General features: G+C 36.7%; 3 protein-coding genes across 3 annotated transcripts; all 3 read left to right on the plus strand.

Moving 5' to 3' along the window:
• On the plus strand, positions 831 to 3192 carry LOC109710331 (receptor kinase-like protein Xa21). The gene is made up of 2 exons (XM_020232841.1): positions 831 to 3002; positions 3184 to 3192. Exons 1-2 carry the CDS (start codon positions 831 to 833, stop codon positions 3190 to 3192), a joined length of 2181 nt encoding a protein of 726 aa, XP_020088430.1.
• Positions 3213 to 4608, plus strand: LOC109710333 (probable LRR receptor-like serine/threonine-protein kinase At3g47570). The gene is made up of 2 exons (XM_020232845.1): positions 3213 to 3741; positions 4253 to 4608. The coding sequence occupies exons 1-2, from the start codon at positions 3231 to 3233 to the stop codon at positions 4606 to 4608; spliced, it is 867 nt and encodes a 288-aa protein (XP_020088434.1). The 5' UTR covers positions 3213 to 3230.
• Positions 14308 to 17946, plus strand: LOC109710816 (probable LRR receptor-like serine/threonine-protein kinase At3g47570). The gene is made up of 2 exons (XM_020233591.1): positions 14308 to 17029; positions 17520 to 17946. Exons 1-2 carry the CDS (start codon positions 14332 to 14334, stop codon positions 17873 to 17875), a joined length of 3054 nt encoding a protein of 1017 aa, XP_020089180.1. The 5' UTR covers positions 14308 to 14331; the 3' UTR covers positions 17876 to 17946.

Here is a 19463-nt window from a genome sequence, read left to right on the forward strand (position 1 = left end):
TTGGCTAAAAATCAAATAATAAATAAATATATATATATATATATATATAATTATTTATTTGTCTATATAAATATATATATAAATATAAATTATATGTATTCGAGCTGTTATCGACCCGAACACGAACGAGCTGACACGAACGAACTGACCCCAGCTCGTGTTCGGTTTGTTTATTAAACGAGCTGAAAAATTCAGCTCGTGCTCGGCTCGCTTACTAAACGAACGATTCGATCTCGAGCTCATTACGAGTCGAACACGAGCTAGGTCGTGAACAGCGAGCCGGATTGCTACCCCTAGCAAACTGACCCCAACTCGTGTTCGGCTCATTTATTAAACGGGATGAAAAATTCAGCTTATGTTCGACTCGTTTACTGAACGAGCGATTCGATCTCGAGGTCATTTCAAGCCGAACACGAGCTGGCTCGTGAACAGCAAACTGAATTGCCACCCCTATAGCTATCCACTTCATTTATTTGTTATAGTGCACGAATATTCAACAACAAATAGAGATAGCTGCTTTTAGCTGTCCGCAAAGCTAAAATATAAAACAACCAAATTCCGAATTTAAATTCTCGGATACTAGCTATTCACTTTTTTTAGCCAACTACCATTAGTGACATTTTGCAGAAGTATTAATTGCACGCATCACTAGGCACAAAAGAATTCACACACCATGGTTTTACCTCCTTACTACAACTGTTGGCTTTTTGACTAAGCATGGGATTTAGTTTAGTTTATTATATATCCAGTTGCCAACAACAAATACTAGCGAAGAGCTGGGTGCTGCAGGATTGCTATAGCTTTAGCTTTCTCTCGTCTTAGTTCATAGAATGGAAGGCTTCCATGCACTAATTTTTCTCATCATTCTGCTGTATGTGATCTCCACCGCCCAGTACGCCACTCTCGGGATCCAACCAGCTGCATCCGACCGCGCCGCCCTCCTCTCCTTCAAGTCCCTCGTCGACGACGATCCGTTCGGAGCGCTCTCCTCGTGGAACAACGGCTCTCTTCACTACTGCAGGTGGCGCGGTGTCTCCTGCGGCCGCCACCATCCCGACCGGGTCACGGCCCTCGACCTCAAGTCTCTCCGCCTAGCCGGTCTCATATCGCCCGCCGTAGCCAACCTCACATTCCTCCAGAGGATCGACCTGTCCGACAACATGCTAGACAGAAGCATCCCGGAGGAGGTAGGCAGCCTACGCCGGCTGCGATATCTCAACCTGAGTGTGAATTCTCTTGGCGGAACGATCCCGTCTTCGCTCGGCAATTGCTCTAATCTTCGACTACTCAACTTGAGAGGTAATAATCTCAACGGCGAGATCCCGCCAACTCTATCGCGTCTTTCCGGTCTTAGAGATCTTCTCCTGAATCAAAACATGTTACAAGGGACAATCCCAGATTCACTTGGCAACCTCTCCTCCTTAGTAGTTCTGTCTTTAGATAACAATAACTTGTCAGGAGCCATTCCTCCATCCTTCGGTAGCTTTCTCTCCTTGAAGACACTTGCAATCCAATCCACTAGTCTCACAGGAACCATTCCGCCCACTCTCGCAAATCTCTCCTCTCTGAACATGCTTTTGCTACGACAAAACAAACTTCATGGTGAAATTCCCCACTTTGCAGAACTTCCATTCCTCTCTCGACTGGACTGCTCTTATAATTATCTCTCCGGGACGATCCCAATCTCGCTCGGACGACTTTCATCTCTCGAATATCTCAGTCTCGGGATGAACAACTTAACAGGAGAAATACCGCCAACCCTTTACAATCTATCATCCCTAAAGACCTTAGAACTCCCTTATAACCAACTCGAGGGAACTCTACCCTCGGACATCGGAAATGCTCTTCCAAACCTTCAAGTCTTTCGTATGTATAATAATCAGCTCGAGGGGCGAATTCCAGCATCCTTGTCCAATGCTTCTAAGCTCAACCACCTTGAGCTATCGGCCAATGCATTCCACGGCACTATACCTTCGAGCCTTGGAGCCTTGCAGAGTCTCTCATGGCTCGCACTAGCCATCAATCGACTCGAAGCCAGGAAGCCCAATGAGTGGAGCTTCATTACAGCACTGACCAACTGCACCAGTCTCCGAGTGTTGGATCTAGGAGACAATCTACTTCAAGGCATGATGCCCAAATCAATATTCAATCTTTCCACTAGTCTTAATATTTTGGCACTCGCCAACAACCACATATCAGGAATTATACCTACTGAGATTGAGAAACTCATCAATCTAACTGTTCTTGACGTGAGTGGTAGTGACCTTCGAGGCACCATTCCTATAGAAATCAGTCATCTTTGGAAATTACAGCGCTTGGATCTGTCGGACAACATGCTCTCGGGCGAAATTCCTCCGACCTTGGGCAACCTAACGCTAATGGACAAGCTCTATCTCGGCAGCAACGAATTTGAAGGAGCCATTCCACCGACATTAAGCAACATGTTAATGCTAGAGTTGTTAAATCTATCAAATAATAGGCTAAGCGGTAGCATTCCGCGAGAAGTTTTGAGCCTTTCATCGCTCACAAACTTCCTTGACTTGTCGCATAATTTACTTAACGGTTCATTACCGTTGGAAGTGGGCAACTTGATAAATATCGGGACGCTTGATCTCTCAAATAATAGGCTTTCTGGTGAGATTCCAGACACCATTGGCAAATGCACAATCTTGGAAATTCTTTATTTAGAGAATAACTTATTTCAAGGGTCCATTCCTTCCTCCATTAGCAATTCAAGAGGTCTTAAGGCGCTTGATCTCTCAAAAAACTTCTACTCGGGCCAAATACCCGCATTCCTTGAAGAGCTCCCGGATCTAAAATACTTGAATCTCTCCTTCAACAGTTTCGAGGGTCCAGTGCCGATGAAAGGGGTTTTTAAGAATGTAAGCGAAGTCTCGCTTATCGGAAACCCTAAACTCTGTGGCGGAATTCCAGAATTACACTTGCCGAAATGCACTTCAGATGTCTTTGCAGTAAAACATCACTATGATTATAAACTCAAGGTAATACTCATTCCCATAGGTGGAGCAATTTTGTGTTTGATTATAATCGTGGGCTTGCTTGGGATATATCAGTTGATAAAAAACTCTCGAAGAAGGCCACTGTTGAGGTTTTCCTTTAGAAACCGACACATGAAAGTATCATACGATGAGATCTTCAGAGCTACAAATGGGTTCTCTTCAGATAATCTGATTGGCACAGGAAGTTTTGGGTCGGTTTATAAAGCCGCCATGAACTATGAAAACGCCAACATTGTCGCAGTGAAAGTGCTGAACCTTCAACAGCATGGGGCTTTCAAGAGTTTTATGTCTGAATGTGAGGCCCTGAGAAGCATTCGACATCGAAATCTTGTTAAAATTCTTACATCGTGCTCTAGTTTGGATCACCGCGGTAACGATTTCAAGGCCTTGCTTTTTGAGTACATGCCTAATGAAAGCTTAGAAGAGTGGCTACATCCAAATGCACGCGAGAATAGGCCATTCAGAAGCCTAAGCCTAATCCAGAGGTTGAACATAGCTGTCGACGTAGCCTCGGCATTAGAGTATCTTCATCATGGAGGGTCCGTGCCGATTGTTCACTGTGATCTTAAGCCCAGCAACATCCTTCTCGACAATGAAATGACGGCGCATGTGGGCGATTTCGGGTTAGCAAAGTTTCTACAGCAACCGCCTGACGAATCATCAGAGCGTTCATCTACCAGCACTGTGGGAATCAAAGGATCTATTGGTTATGTTCCTCCAGGTGAGAAATATGCAATAAAAGACTAACTTTTTTCACGGTTTACGGCATTTCAGAAAAAAAATATAACACATTTTCAGTTGATTCCTAACTATACTATATCTTTTTTTTTTTTTGCTGCTTATTATCTTTTGAAGCAAAAACAAGTGAATAGCATAAGTTTAATAAATAAAATTAGAAATTTAGTATAAAAATTAGTAGAAAAGAAGGAAAAAAATATTGTGGGAAATAAAAAGGATACTAGATATTAGCTACGAAAACCGACATACTAGAGTTAGAATAAACTGCTTGATGCTTACTATTAAAAACTGATTAATTATGAACAATAAACACGCAAGAGCTGGATCTTTATTTCTGCATATCTATTGCTATTTTAGATTCGATTTATAACCTAAAAGATTAAATTTAGTTTTTTAAACTATGGCTTGGAAAACAGTTGAACCAAATCCAAATCCAAATGAATTCACCTGACAATCTGGTATTATTTTTCTTCCAATTGACTTATGTTGTGCAGAGTATGGAATGGGCTGTAAACCGTCTAGGCTCGGCGATGTGTACAGCTTTGGAATTCTTCTGCTGGAGATGTTCACTGGAATGAGCCCCGTCGACGACATGTTCAAAGATGGTCTGAGCCTTCGCGGATATGTTCGCGCTGCCGCTGCTTCTCCTGAACATCTCATGGACATTATAGACAGAAAACTGCACTCAGCTGATAATGATATAGCTTACCAAGAAGAGTGTGTGCGAGATTGCGTGGTTTTGTTGTTCGACTGCAGTCTCTCGTGCTCGAATGAATTGCCATATGAACGATGCGACATGACGAAAGTCTTAAAGGTGCTGAGTGCAGCAAGAGAGAGGCTTCTTAGCTGAAAGCAGTTTTGCTCCCTATGCCACGTACGGTTCTCACTAGAGGCAAATGAATGTATGTTTGAACATCCTCTGCTTTTCCTTATTTGCATTTAAAAAATAACCTTGTGTAATGAATATGCCTAGTCCTTATGGTTTTGATCATTCCTTTCTAAAATGAATATAACCAAAAGGAGTTAAGCACTTCAATTTATTTTTGCATCTGTATACATTAATAGCTTAAAATTCCTAATTTCTGTTTATAACTGAAGCCTAATATAACCCATCATTGCCAAATCTCTGTTGAATACATTTTTCAACAGAGAGCTCCAACCCTATTTAGAAGGTTGTATAGACAAATTTTGGATTTTAAGCACAAACTACAGAAAGATCATAAATAGTATGATAGAAGGAGAATATTGACCAAGAAAAATTAAGAGGCATTTACATTCAAACAAAGCATCACATACAAAAGCAAGAATCCAATGCAAGGGACCACAAACACCGAAAAACGCAACTATCACCCAAAGTATTTGACATTCGAAAAAGAACACCAGATACGTACATATACCACCCCTCCGGTTCGCGTCCAACACCATCATCTCCGCCTGCGCCCTCAGTTCGTTCAAAACGTCCTCATACTATATACCAAATACACCAACAAGTGAAACTCAAATTCACGAATCAGCAAAAGTTGTAAAAAATAGAGGCATGGGCTTGATGGGCCGCTATTTGGCGCTATTATGGGCCCCTGCCTGGGCTTCACTGGTCCATGAGCTTCTTGTAACCGGTGAGTGAATATCGGGTCGCCTTCTCCGCACTATCCTCAGCCAGGCGGGTAGTGGGTCCGCTTTTTCCACCCGATCCAGGAATCGGGTCATCCGCTCCGCTAGTAACCCGGGTCAGAGGGTTATCGATTCGTTCCCTCCGCGGAACCTTCATCCTGCGGATATTGGGTCCGCATTTTCCATCCGACCCGGAATCGGATCGCCCGCTACCCGCTACCGAAATATTACCGCTTCCTCCGCTCTCCAGATATTTCCCCTCTTACTTCGATCCTCCCTCCTCTCCTTCCGAGCATCCAGGATGCCCTAGCTCCGCCGCTCCGCCGGAGTTCCACCCGAGCGACCTCGCGCCGCCGGAGTTCCGCCAGGTTCGCCCTTCCTCGACTTGCTGCGGCCACTTATCTCTCCCATTTTGTAAAGTTATCATTTTTATTACCTTCCTCTGCTAACTACTGAACTACTAATACTTCAGGTTGTTACAGAGAACCTGGTTGGTGGACCGGACCGGGAGAAGGGGAGGGATCGGCGACGCGGACGGTCCAGTGGCCGGGAGAGACGAGCGCGGCGCCGAGGGAGCGGCCGAGGAAGCTGGACCGGCCGAAGGTGACGGCAAAGGGGATCCGGTTCGGCTCCGCTGCGAGTGGACCGGGTTCGGAGATCGCCATTGAGGGGCATTGAAGGGGATAGAGAGGGAGAGGGTAGGGGGAACGAGGGAGAAAGGGAGAAGAAAGGGTAACGAGAAAGATAGAACGGCGCCGTTAAGTGTTCGTAACGGCGTTTCTCACGCACGCGCTCGTGACGACCCGTTCGGTACCAAATCACATACAATTGAATCAAAATTTTCAATTATATGATTCAAATTTAGTGATGCAAACGGCGCGGAGATCCGGCCCTCCTCCCGCCTCCGCCCGGAATCTGTAACAAATTAGAAAAATGAATCTCGTAATTCGCTACGTCTGATAACTTATTTTTTGGTGGCATCTCGAATTTGTCCCGACAACAAATATTTTTTTTTATAAATTATAATATCATTAATATATGTAATTAACAACATCAATTATAAAAATTAAGAAGATCAATGAAGAACAAGTCAAAAATTTTAAATATATGAGAAATAAGAGCATCAACTTATTTTATTTTGAACTTTTTGTAAACATATTATTTTTTAAAAAATTATGTTACTATACTATCGACAATACCAATTTTTTGGTACTATCGAGTTTTCAGCTGTTGGATGAAAGGATGTACTGTGAGGATGATAGTGATCCTTTAAGGTTGAGTAAGTGGCTGGCTGAATAGTATAATCTAACGAGTAAAAATGATAAAAAAAAATAGATTTTACGGTAGAAAAATTGATAATAGCAAGAACTTGATATTATTAATAGTATAGTAGCCAGACTTATTTTTTTAGAGATATTTTCTTAAAAAAATACATTTTATATGTCGCATTTTTAAAACTTCGTTGTAAAATTTTAAATTCTATAAATTTTTATATATAAACTTTTTATATAATATAGATTGTATCTAGCAAAGTAGATTTTATAATTTTATAATATTAAATTTTAAAAAATAATTTAGTATATGTAATGCACCAATACATTGGGTGCTGATAATAATTTATTATAGTTGAGAAGAAAAGATAAAGCGGTGACTGAAAAATATTTCGTACCATCGGAGTGTAAAACTAAATTTTGTAATCTACATTTCTAAAATATTATTATAAAAATTTAAACTATGTAATTTTTTATCCATAACTTTTTATATAATTTATATAGTATATATTAAATAATAAATTTTAATTTTATAATATTGATTAGTTAAAAATATGTTGTACAATAAAAGATCAGAGAGATTGATGGAGGTCGAGAGAGAGAGAGAGAGAGAGAGAGAGAAAGACCCCCACCCCACTCCTAGAGAGAGAGAGAGAGAAGGAGAATCCAGATGGTGGAAAGAAAAAGACCCCCACCCCACTCCCGACGTGGAGAATGGGAGAGAAATGGGAGAATTGGGATGGAGAAAAGAAGGTTGATCCTACTCTAATTCCTTCGGGTCAAATTACCATACGAGAACACTATATTGAATTTCAAACTGAAAAAAAGTGGGCTTCACCCTCCTTATCCCTTTCTTCCGCTCATATCAACGTGGAGAATGGAGAAGAGAGAAAAATTGTGATGAAAAAAAAGTGGGCTCCACTCCAACCCTCATTTGTCCAAATCAATCTGAGAGCGCCGTGTTCCCTTTCAACTAGAGTTTCTACATACATTATATAGTGTAAATTGATGTAATGCACCAATAGACTCGATGCTTGTAATAATTTGTTGTAGTTGAGACAAAAAAAATAGAGCGGCGGAGGAAAAATATTTTGTATATCGGGTGTAAAAATAAATTTTATAAACTATATTTCTAAAATCTCATTATAAAAATTAAAATTATATAATTTTTTACATATAGCTTTCTATATTATTTATATTCTATATATAAGTTAAAAAATAAATTGTACAACAAAAAATGAGAANAAAAATAGAGCGGCGGAGGAAAAATATTTTGTATATCGGGTGTAAAAATAAATTTTATAAACTATATTTCTAAAATCTCATTATAAAAATTAAAATTATATAATTTTTTACATATAGCTTTCTATATTATTTATATTCTATATATAAGTTAAAAAATAAATTGTACAACAAAAAATGAGAAAGAGATTAACGGAGAATGAAAAAGAGAGGAGAATAAATTGGGTAGGAAAAAAAAAAAAGGGTCTTACCCAATCCTCTCCACCCAGATCAACGTAGAGAATGGGAGAGTGAAAAATTGAAATGGAAAAAAAAGTGGGCCCCATCCCCACCTGTTTTGCGCAAAGGGAGCACCATATTGAATTTCCACGGACCGTTTTATATATAGAAGATATATAGAATATTGTAGATTTTCTAAGTCTACTAAAAAGTGGGCCCATCCCAATCTGGTTCCATGCTCTCGCGGCAAGATGTGGTGGCAATGGGTCAAAACAACAGGATACGTGGCGGAATCGACAGATTTGAAATTAGGATGTATAAATACATCTTATACGTCGCATTTTTAAAACTTAATTATAAAAATTCAAATTCTATAAATTTTTATACATAAACTTTTTATACAGTATAGATTGTATCTAGTAAAGTAGATTTTATAATTTTATAATATTAAATTTTAAAAAATTATTTAGTATATGTAATGCACTAATAGACTGGGTGCCAATAATAATTTATTGTAGTTGTAAAATAGTGGATGCAAAATATTTCTTTCCATCTGGGTGTAAAACTTATAGCTGTTCAAAATACTCGATATATCATTCTTGATTTGGACTCTATCCGGACCCTGCCGGATTCGAATCGGACCCGATAAAAAATAAATAGTATATGGATAAAAAAAATTATTTATTAAAGTTTCGGGTAGGGATCCGGATACCTTACCCATACTCGATTTGGACCCGACCCGAACTCGACCTTCTAATGGGTAGAGTCTAAAAGAGTTTTTAAATCCAAACTCAGAATCAGACTCGGGCCTGGACCCGACGAAATACCGGATAGTAAATAAAAAAATTTGAAGTTGAGGGATCAATTTTAGTTGGACTTATAAATGAAGGATTTCTATATATTTTGATTCTAGTGAGAACCCTCATCTTTTTTTTGTTTACTTAACTTTTATTTTTTTTTTGTTTTACTCATTTTTTTAATTCTAGTTGTTCACTGTTTGAATTTTTTTTGAATGAATTTTATTGGACTGGATGCAACTAACTAGAACACGAGTTTTTTATAGTGACTGGTTTATGATTTGTCCATAATCTGTTTAATAAAATTTATAAAAAATATATGCATATGGTTATCTCGATCTAGACCCAACCCGACCCGTTCCCGATCCATACTCAGTCTTAAGCGGGTAGTATACGGGTAGTTACTATCCAAACCCTTTCAAATAAATCTGATGGGTGTATTATTAACTTAAGTATCCAGACATGTACATGATCCGAATTTAAATGGGTATGGTATATTTTTTTTTAGTATTCACTTTTTTTTAGGGTATGAATATAATATATCAACTATTCAGATCCGACCCGGTCTACGGAAATCTTTACTAAAACTAAATTTTGTATTCTACATTTCTAAAATATTATTATAACATTTAAATTATGTAATTTTTTTATCTATAACTTTTTATATGATTTATGTTGTATATATTAAATATAAATTTTAATTTTATAATATTGATTAGTTAAAAATATATTGTACAGTAAAAGATCAGAGAGATTGATCGAGGACGAGAGAGAGAGAGAAGGAGAATCTAGGTGGTATAAAAAAAAGGGCCCACCCCGCCACACCCCCCTCTCCCGACGTGGAGAATGGGCAAATTAGCGCAAGAGAACACCACGTTGGATTTCAACTAAAAAAATATGGACCCTACCCCATTTAGCCTTTGTTCCGCTCAAATCAACGTGGAGAATGGGCAAAGAGAAGAATTGGGATGAAAACAAAGTGATGGGCTCCACTCCAAGCCTCATTTGTCAAAATCAACCGGGAGCGTCACATCTGATTTCAACTAGTTTTTTTTTTTTTTTTTTTTTTTTTTTTTTTTTTTTTTTTTTGAGAAATAGGTAGCAGTTAGCTGCTTCATTCATTAAGCAAAATAAATTTAGCATACAATTTGGAAGCAGTTAGGGCCTCCGAACCGAGGGAACAAGAGAGAAAAAAAAACAAGAGAACAAAAACCAGGTCCGTGAGACCCAGAAAACACGAGCAAACCAAAATAAATAAAGGAGAAACAGAGGGCAGAGCATCGAGACCGGAAGAGATTTCAACTAGTGTTATTATACACATTATATAGTGTAAATTGATGCAATGCACCAATAGACTTAGTGCTGGCAATAATAATTTGTTATAGTTGAGACAGAAAAAATAGAGTGGTGGAAAAGAAATATTTCGGACATCTGGTGTAAAATTAAATTTTATATACTATATTTATAAAATCTCATTATACAAATTTAAATTATAAAACTTTTACACATAGCTTTTTATATTATTTATATTGTATGGATTAAATATAAATTTTAATTTTATAATATTCATAAGTTAAAAATAAATTAACGTGGAGAATAAAACAGAAAGGAGAATGGGTAGGAAAAAAAACTCTACCAGAATCAACGTAGAGAATGTAGGGAGAATTGAAATGAAAAAAAATGGGCCCATCCCAACCTGTTTTGCGCAAATTAACGTGGGAACGCCATGTTCGATACATAGAAATGTAGATTTTTTGAGAAGAAATGCTAAATCTATAACTTAAAAGAATTATAGTCTTTACAATCTCTTATCTAATGGTCTTTCGATTTTATCCCACTTTTTCTAGTCCTTAATAGCAAGATTTGTAGAAAAAAGATATCTTTTGTATTAGTAAAATGGTAAGATTACAACTGAAAGTGAGTTGAATGTACGGAGACATCCTTACGTATAAGTAATTCTGAATTTGCTTCTAAATTTTTATTATTTTGTATGAGAATCGTTCCGTTTTTTATTTACTCTAAAATTAAGTGATTTAAGTCAGAAAAAATAAATTTTTTTGCCAAATTAACCGATGATTTTATTAAATTTAATAAAAAAAGACTAATTAACGGTTAATAAGTAATAAAGTTATTAAATTTGATAGCTAAACTAAGTATGAAAACTCAAATAAAAAAAACGACTTGGAGGGGCTCTCAATAAAAAAAATATATAAATATAATTAAGTGAGTTATTTCAAAATGCCTAGAAAAATGTTCATATATTATTTATCTATTAAAAATCCATCTCTCACTAATTGTTTCTAATGCAAATGGTAAAGTGATGATTGGTACTCAAGGTCATAAATTTGAAAGTTATTTATTTTATATTTTTAATTAAATTTATTGTTAAAAAATTAAACGAAGCGCCGTGCACTACACATTTCCTTTTATCCAAAATTATTTGGTTTATCAAAATACCCAGCGGCATTCATTTCTAATAGGAAAAAAAAAATGTCAAACACTTTCTAAATTAACTTTAGAGAGTAGGCAAATAGATCCTTGAGTTTTTAATTTTGACAACTAGACAATCTAAACATTATCAAATAATTCAATCACCCTTCCTCTATGGGAAAGTTACTAATTAAATGTCCATTTTCGACCTATGCCTTGCGTGTGATCTTACAAAGCTTCAAAATATATTAAAATTCACCTTTTCTTATTCTAACGCTTGAGAAAAGTAATAATTAAAATGAAAGATGGATTTAATCTGTATATTCTTCAATCTGTAGATCTTAGTTTTATCACGAAGAGAGAAGAAATGGTTTTTTTTATTTGTTGTATTCTTGAAACTTTGCCAGATCAGATTTGCAAAATATGTTACCAAACTCTTGAGAAAATTGACCAATTAAACTATTTGATAATTTTAGAAGATCTAGTTGCTAAATTAAAAATTAGAGGGTCATTTGACAATAGTTTAAAGTTTAGGAGTTTTTATGCATTTATATATCCCTTCCAATTTTAATACATCTATACGTAAAAATGTACGGAGAGATTCGGTCGTATAGGCCATTTTGAAATTTGTTCCCTCCATGTTTATTTTATTTGGATTGAGATCCCCCTTCACTATTGATTTTTCAAAAAAGTGATATTTCTGCTCTTCTAAGGGCATCTGCGCAAATACATGCCTTCAGAAGGGCAGTGAGGAAATTTTTTTTTTGAGAAATAGGTAGCAAGCTACCTGCTTCATTCATTAAGTAAAATGAATTAGGCATATACGATGGAAGCAACTAGGGCCTCCTAACCACACCAACGAAACAGAAAACAGAAAAAACAGAAAATGCCAAAAGCAAATCCGTAAAACGGAAAACGAAATAACGAACATAACCTAATTAAAAGAGGAAATCAGAGGGAAACAAAGATAAAACACGGATTCAGGTAACGTCGGTCCAATCCTTGATCAGAGCCGCGACACGTTCGATAGCCCGGTAGGCGCTAGGAGACCCATTGCGAAATATGATCCTATTTCTCTCCGTCCAAACGACCCACCAGATTGCCGTCAACTGGGTCATACTATTCGATCGCAGTGAGGAAATTCTCCTTTTAAAAAACTTAAAGAGGGCCATTTCAGAAGAGGCTATAGTTGAGGGGGTCTCCATACACTTTAACCTATAAACAATTAACCTGGCTCCAATAATTCGTTCTATTTCATGGACTAGTCTCCTTGTTTAGTCCGGTCGCCTCTACTAAGTCAATCCACTAATTTCCACAAATTTCTTTATCACGATCAATTAGATGGTTGTATCCACTAATTGTCCGCCAATTTTCACAAATTTCTTTATCACAATAAATTAGATGGTTACATTGAAATTAATAGCGATGCACGAATATACTGTTAATAGGTACTTTTAGTTACCCATTTCATTTATTTTTTATAATGTACGAATATGCAGCTATAACTAGGTGGCACTATAAGAAAATTTTAATATAAGAATGTTTTTTAAACGACATTTGAAAAACGTTTCCAAGCGTCTCTACAATACAACAAATATCGAGGTTTCAAAAAGAGTCATCATATTAATCCTCTATTATATCAAACTAATTTGTTCGATGATAATTTTTATTATTATTTTTTAAGTTTTCAACGTTTTAAATGTTAGGATTTTAAAAAAATTTTAGTAAGTCCTAATACTTTAAAGCGTCTAAATATATTTTACCGATGCTTGGTATAAGCTTCTGTATATATATGACGACTTTTCATTTGACGATGTTTTAATCAACGCTTTTAAATAGCAAAGCAGAACTATCTTAGAATGATTTTAAGTATCATTAACTATAAAAAAAAAGGTCCTTAAAAATTAAATTTCTTGCAGCACAGTTGTAACAATTCACTTCGTTTATATTTTTGTAGTGTATGAATATACAGCTACAAATAAAAGTAGGTTCCCACTTTACTGAAATATAAAAAAACTAGATTTTGAATTTAGCATCTCAAATATTAATTATTAAGCTTTTCGCTAATTACCGTTAGTGACATTTAGGAGAAGTATTGCTGTACTATATGGTATTGTTTGGTTCGGGAATAAACAAAAAGTAGCTATTCCATGTATAGGTATAAATTGAGGTATAAGTAAGGATTAGATCAATTTTGCATGAAAATTTGATTATTCCTGCGAATAAAAAAAATAGCGTTTAGTTAGGTAAGATAGAATAAGAATTAAAGTGGATAGTTATAAATAAAAAATAATAATATTATTTTTTTTCTTTATTTTAGAATTTAAAATTTTATATTTTACAATTTAGAATCTCAAATTTACAATTTTATAAATTTTAAACTTTAAATTTAAGATGAAATTTATTATTAATAAATTTATAATTTTTTTTAAAATTCTACTTAAACTGAAATATAATAAAAATAATTTATTATAATATTTAAATATAATTTACTATAAAATTTATTATAATATGTAAATATAAATAATATGTATTAATATAGTACAATTAATAATTTTATAATAAAAATAATATATTATAATATATAACATATTATATTTAAATAATTTAATTTTAATTCAATTTATAATTTTAATTAAATTAAAAATTAAGCATTGAAATATAACTATTCCATCAAAATGGTAGAATAGTAAATCTCAACCTATTTCGGAATAACCGGAAATAGTAAAGTTTGACCGACATAAAATATTTTGGCAAAATATCATTCCGTGTGACGGAATAGCGGGGATAACGAAATCCTTGCTTATCCCCCGAACCAAACGGAGCCCTAGGTGCATAAGTATTCTCGCACCGTGGTATTACTACCTTACGACAACTATAGGCTTTTTGACTAAACTTGGCAGTTAGTTTGTTATCTATCCAGTTGCCAAGATTAAATACCAGCGAAGAGCTGGGTGCTGCAGGATTACTATGGCTTTAGCTTCTCTTGTCTTAGTTCGTAGAATGGAAGGCTTTTTCCATGCACTAATTTTTCTCATCATTCTGCTGTATGTGATCTCCACCGCCCAGTACGCCACTCTCGGGATCGAACCAGCTGCATCCGACCGTGCCGCCCTCCTCTCCTTCAAGTCCCTCGCCGACGACGATCCGTTCGGTGCGCTTCTTTCGTGGAACAACGGCTCTCTCCACTACTGCAGGTGGCGCGGTGTCTCCTGCGGCCGCCGCCATCCCGACCGGGTCACGGCCCTCGACCTCAAGTCCCTCCGCCTAACCGGCCTCGTATCGCCCGCCGTAGCCAACCTCACATTCCTCCGGAGGATCGACCTGTCCGACAACATGCTAGGCGGTCGCATCCCGGAGGAGTTTGGAAGCCTACGCCGGCTGCGATATCTCAACCTGAGTGTGAATTCTCTTCGCGGAACGATCCCGTCTTCGCTCGGCAATTGCTCTAATCTTCAACTACTCAACTTGAGAGATAATAAGCTCGACGGTGAGATCCCGCCAACTCTTACGAATCTCTCCTCTTTGAACAGCCTTTCGCTACGAGGAAACAACCTTCATGGTGAAATTCCTCACTTTGCAGAACTTCCATTCCTCTCTTATCTGGACTGCGCTTCTAACTATCTCTCCGGGACTATCCCAATCTCACTCGGACGACTTTCATCTCTCGAATATCTCGTTCTCGGGATCAACAATTTAACAGGGGAAATACCGTCATCCCTGTACAATTTATCATCCCTGACGGCCTTAGAACTCGCTAATAACCAACTCGAGGGAACTCTACCCTCCGATATCGGAAATGCTCTTCCGAACCTTCAATTCCTTTATATGTATAATAATAAGCTCGGGGGGCGAATTCCAGCATCCTTGTCCAATGCTTCTGAGCTCAGGCACCTTGAGATGCCGTTTAATGCATTCCACGGCACGATACCGCCGAGCCTTGGAGCCTTGCAGAGTCTTTTGCGGCTTCAACTGGAAGGCAATCGACTCGAAGCCAGGAAGCCTAGTGATTGGAGCTTCATTACAGCATTGACCAACTGCACCGGTCTCCGAGTGTTGGATTTAGGATACAATCTACTTCAAGGCATGATGCCCAAATCACTGGTCAATCTTTCCACTAGTCTTCTAGCTTTATCATTCTACAGCAACCAAATATCAGGAATTATACCTGCAGAGATTGACAAGTTCATCAATCTAACTTATCTTGATATGAGCTTTAACGACCTTCGAGGCACCATTCCCATAGAAATCAGTCATCTTTGGCAATTAAATTATTTAGATCTGTCATACAACAAGCTCTCGGGCGAAATTCCTCCGACTTTGGGCAACCTAACACGAATGGACAAACTCTTTCTCGGCAGCAACGAATTTGAAGGAGCCATTCCGCCGACATTAAGCAACCTGTTAATGCTAGAGTTGTTAGATCTATCAAATAATAGGCTAAGCGGTAGTATTCCTAAAGAAGTTTTGACCCTTTCATCACTCACAATCTACCTTGACTTGTCGCATAATTTACTGAACGGTTCATTACCGTTGGAAGTGGGCAACTTGATAAATACGTGGGGGCTTAATCTCTCAAATAATAGGCTCTCCGGTGAGATTCCAGACACCATCGGCAAATGCGCCATCTTGGATATTCTTCATTTAGAGAATAACTTATTTCAAGGGTCCATTCCTCCCTCCATCAGCAATTTAAGAGGGCTTCAGGAGCTCGATCTCTCAAAAAACTTCTACTCGGGCCAAATACCCGCATTCCTTGATGAGCTCCCGGATCTAAAATACTTAAATCTTTCCTTCAACGATTTTGAGGGTCGAGTGCCGATGAAAGGGGTTTTTAAGAATGCCAGCGAAGTCTCGCTTATCGGAAACCCTAAACTCTGCGGTGGAATACCAGAATTACACTTGCCGAAATGCACTTCAGATGCCTTTATAGCAAAACATCACTCTGATTACAAACTCAAGGTAATACTCATTCCCATAGGTGGAGCAATTTTGTGTTTGATTATAATCATGGGCTTGCTTGGGATACATCACTTGATAAAAAACTCCCGAAGAAAGCCGCAGTCGAGGTTTTCCTTAAGAAACCGACACGTGAAAGTATCTTACGATGAGCTCTTCAGGGCAACGGATGGGTTCTCCTCAGATAATCTGATCGGCACAGGAAGTTTTGGGTCGGTTTATAAAGCCGCCATGAACTATGAAAATGCCGACATCGTCGCGGTGAAAGTGCTTAACCTTCAACAGCATGGGGCTTTCAGGAGTTTTATGTCTGAATGTGAAGCCCTGAGAAGCATTCGGCATCGAAATCTTGTCAAAATTCTTACATTGTGCTCTAGTTTGGATCACCGCGGTAACGATTTCATGGCCTTGGTATTTGAGTACATGCCTAATGGAAGCTTAGAAGAGTGGCTACATCCAAATGCATGCCAAAATAGGCCATTCAGAAGCCTAAGCCTAATCCAGAGGTTGAACATAGCTGTCGACGTAGCCTCCGCATTAGAGTATCTTCATCATGGAGGGTCCGTGCCGATTGTTCACTGTGATCTTAAGCCCAGCAACATCCTTCTTAACAAAGAAATGACGGCGCACGTGGGCGATTTCGGGTTAGCAAAGTTTCTGCGGCAACCGCCTGACGAATCATCAGAGCGTTCATCTACCAGCACTGTGGGAATCAAAGGATCTATTGGTTATGTTCCTCCAGGTGAGAAATATGCAATAAAATGATTACTTTTCCCTGCTTTACAGCATTTCAGAAAAGAATATAACACGTCTTTATTTGATTCCCATCTATACTGCATCTAACACTTTTTGCTGCAAAAACAAGTGAATGGCACAAGTTTAATAAATAAAATTAGAGATTTAGTCTAATAAAAATTAGTAGAAAAGGGAAGAAAATATTATGGGAAATAAAAAGGATACTAGATATTAGCTACGAAAACCGACAAACTGGAGTTAGAATAAACTGCTTGATGCTTACTACTAAAAACAGATTAATTATGATTAGTAAACACGCAAGAGCAGAAACTTTATTTCTAAGTATCTGATTCTGTTTTAGAGTCAATTTATAAACTAAAAGATCAAATTCAGTTTTTGTAACTATGGCTTGGAAACAGTGGGAACCAAATCCAAATCCAAATGAATTCACCTGACAATCTCGTATTGTCTGTTTCCAATTAACTAATGTTGTGCAGAGTATGGAATGGGCTGTAAACCATCTAGGCTCGGCGATGTGTACAGCTACGGAATTCTTCTGCTGGAGATGTTCACTGGAATGAGGCCCGTCGACGACATGTTCAAAGACGGACTAAGCCTTCGTGGATATGTTCGTGCTGCTGCTGCTTCTCCGGAACATCTCATGGACATCATAGACAGAAACCTGCACTCAGCTGATAATGATATAGCTTATCAAGAAGAGTGTGTGCGAGATTGCATGGTTTTGGCGTTCGACTGCGGTCTCTCATGCTCAAACGAATCGCCATACGAACGATCCGACATGACGAAAGTCTTAAAGGAGCTGAGTGCAGCAAGAGAGAGGCTTCTTAGCTAAAAGCAATTTTCCTCCCTATGATGCGGTTCTTACTAGAAGCAAATGACTGTAGGTTTGAACATCCTCTGTTTTTCCTTATTTACATTTTAAAAATAACTTCGTGTAATGAATTATAGGATTCATTCATCAATTTAAGGTCAACAACATTCTAAAAATGAATTATAGGATTCATTCATCAATTTAAGGTCAAAGGTATGAACCTCGATCTAGATAGCTTAAATTATTTTCAAACAAAAATTCAAGCAATGTAGACTAAAGTTGTCGATTTTGAGATGCTTCAATCAGTACTCAATGTCAGGAAATAGTAGAATTTAGTTCCCAGAGAGTTTAATTTTAGCGAAATCCCAACAATTGAATAAGCTAAAATGACTCGAACAAAATAAATAAAGTTTAGAAGGCGTATATCAAAAAAGAAAAATGAAGTTGAGGGACCTATTTTTACAATGGCCTGTAGTTGCAGCGACTTCATGCATGCATGTTTACCTAAACTTAGCACAAAATACAGAAAGATCATACAATAGCATGAATCCAATGCAAAGAACACTCTGAAAAACACAACCGATCGAATGCTGTTTCTTGCACGAAAGTTGCCGTGAATGAGAGGTTTCAGTTGCGATCGTCCGACGTGTATTCGACGCAAAAGAAAAAGAACACCAGATACATACATGCACACACCGCCGGCCTCTCTGAATTTTTCTACTTTCTGAGGTACTTTCTGAGGTGCAAGCAAATCGCTTTTTCTTTTTGAATTTTAATTTTTAAAATTTAAAATTTATAATTATAAATTATAAATTATAAATTTTTAAATTTTAAATTTGATATTTTTAATTTTTAAATTTTAAATATGATATTTTTAGTTTTTAAATTTTAAATTTGATATTTTATATCTTTCAGATATAAATTTGATCTTAAATTTAAAATTAGATATTTAAAATTAAAAATTTGAAAATTAAAATTTTAAATTTAATTTCAAATTTTAAAATGTAAAAGTTAAAATTTTCAATTTAAAATTTTGGGTTTAAAAATTTAAATTCAATTATAAAGGTAATATCATTATTTTCTATTTATAGCTCCCGACTATTCCACATTATACTCATATTTTCATTCAAATATGATTTTTCTAGTTCCACCTTATACTCATATTTTTATCCAAATAAAAAAATACACTTATTTCTACGAAAATTCATACTTGTATCTATTCTTGGTATAACTAGTTTTTATTTATACTCGAACCAAACGAAGCTTTAGGTATCGTTTGGTTCGAGAATAAGCAAAAAGTGGGTATTCCGGGGATAGGTATAAATTGAGGTATAAGCGGGGATTAGATCAATTTTGCGTTTGGATGAAAATTGGGTTATTCCTGAAAATAAGAAAAATAGCGTTTGGTTAGGTAAGATGGAATAAGAATTAAAGTGGGTAGTTATAAATAAAAAATAATAATATTATTCTTTTCTTTATATTAGAATTAGAATTTTTATATTTTATATTTATATTTTAAAATTTAAAATATAAACTTTTAAATTTTAAAAATCAAAATTAAATTTTAAAATTTTAAAATCTCAAATTTATAATTTTAAAAAATTAATTT

Source organism: Ananas comosus, linkage group 5 (assembly GCF_001540865.1).
Source record: "Ananas comosus cultivar F153 linkage group 5, ASM154086v1, whole genome shotgun sequence".
NCBI classification, from domain to species: domain Eukaryota; kingdom Viridiplantae; phylum Streptophyta; class Magnoliopsida; order Poales; family Bromeliaceae; genus Ananas; species Ananas comosus.

What these genes read in the sequence shown, in the direction of transcription:
- LOC109710331 (XM_020232841.1), top strand. Translation starts at nt 831, where the DNA reads ATGGAAGGCTTCCATGCACTAATTTTTCTCATCATTCTGCTGTATGTG.
- LOC109710816 (XM_020233591.1), top strand. Translation starts at nt 14,332, where the DNA reads ATGGAAGGCTTTTTCCATGCACTAATTTTTCTCATCATTCTGCTGTAT. An exon ending in TATTGGTTATGTTCCTCCAG is followed by an intron (nt 17,030 to 17,519) that starts GTGAGAAATATG and finishes AATGTTGTGCAG; the next exon opens with AGTATGGAATGGGCTGTAAA.
- LOC109710333 (XM_020232845.1), top strand. Translation starts at nt 3,231, where the DNA reads ATGAACTATGAAAACGCCAACATTGTCGCAGTGAAAGTGCTGAACCTT. An exon ending in TATTGGTTATGTTCCTCCAG is followed by an intron (nt 3,742 to 4,252) that starts GTGAGAAATATG and finishes TATGTTGTGCAG; the next exon opens with AGTATGGAATGGGCTGTAAA.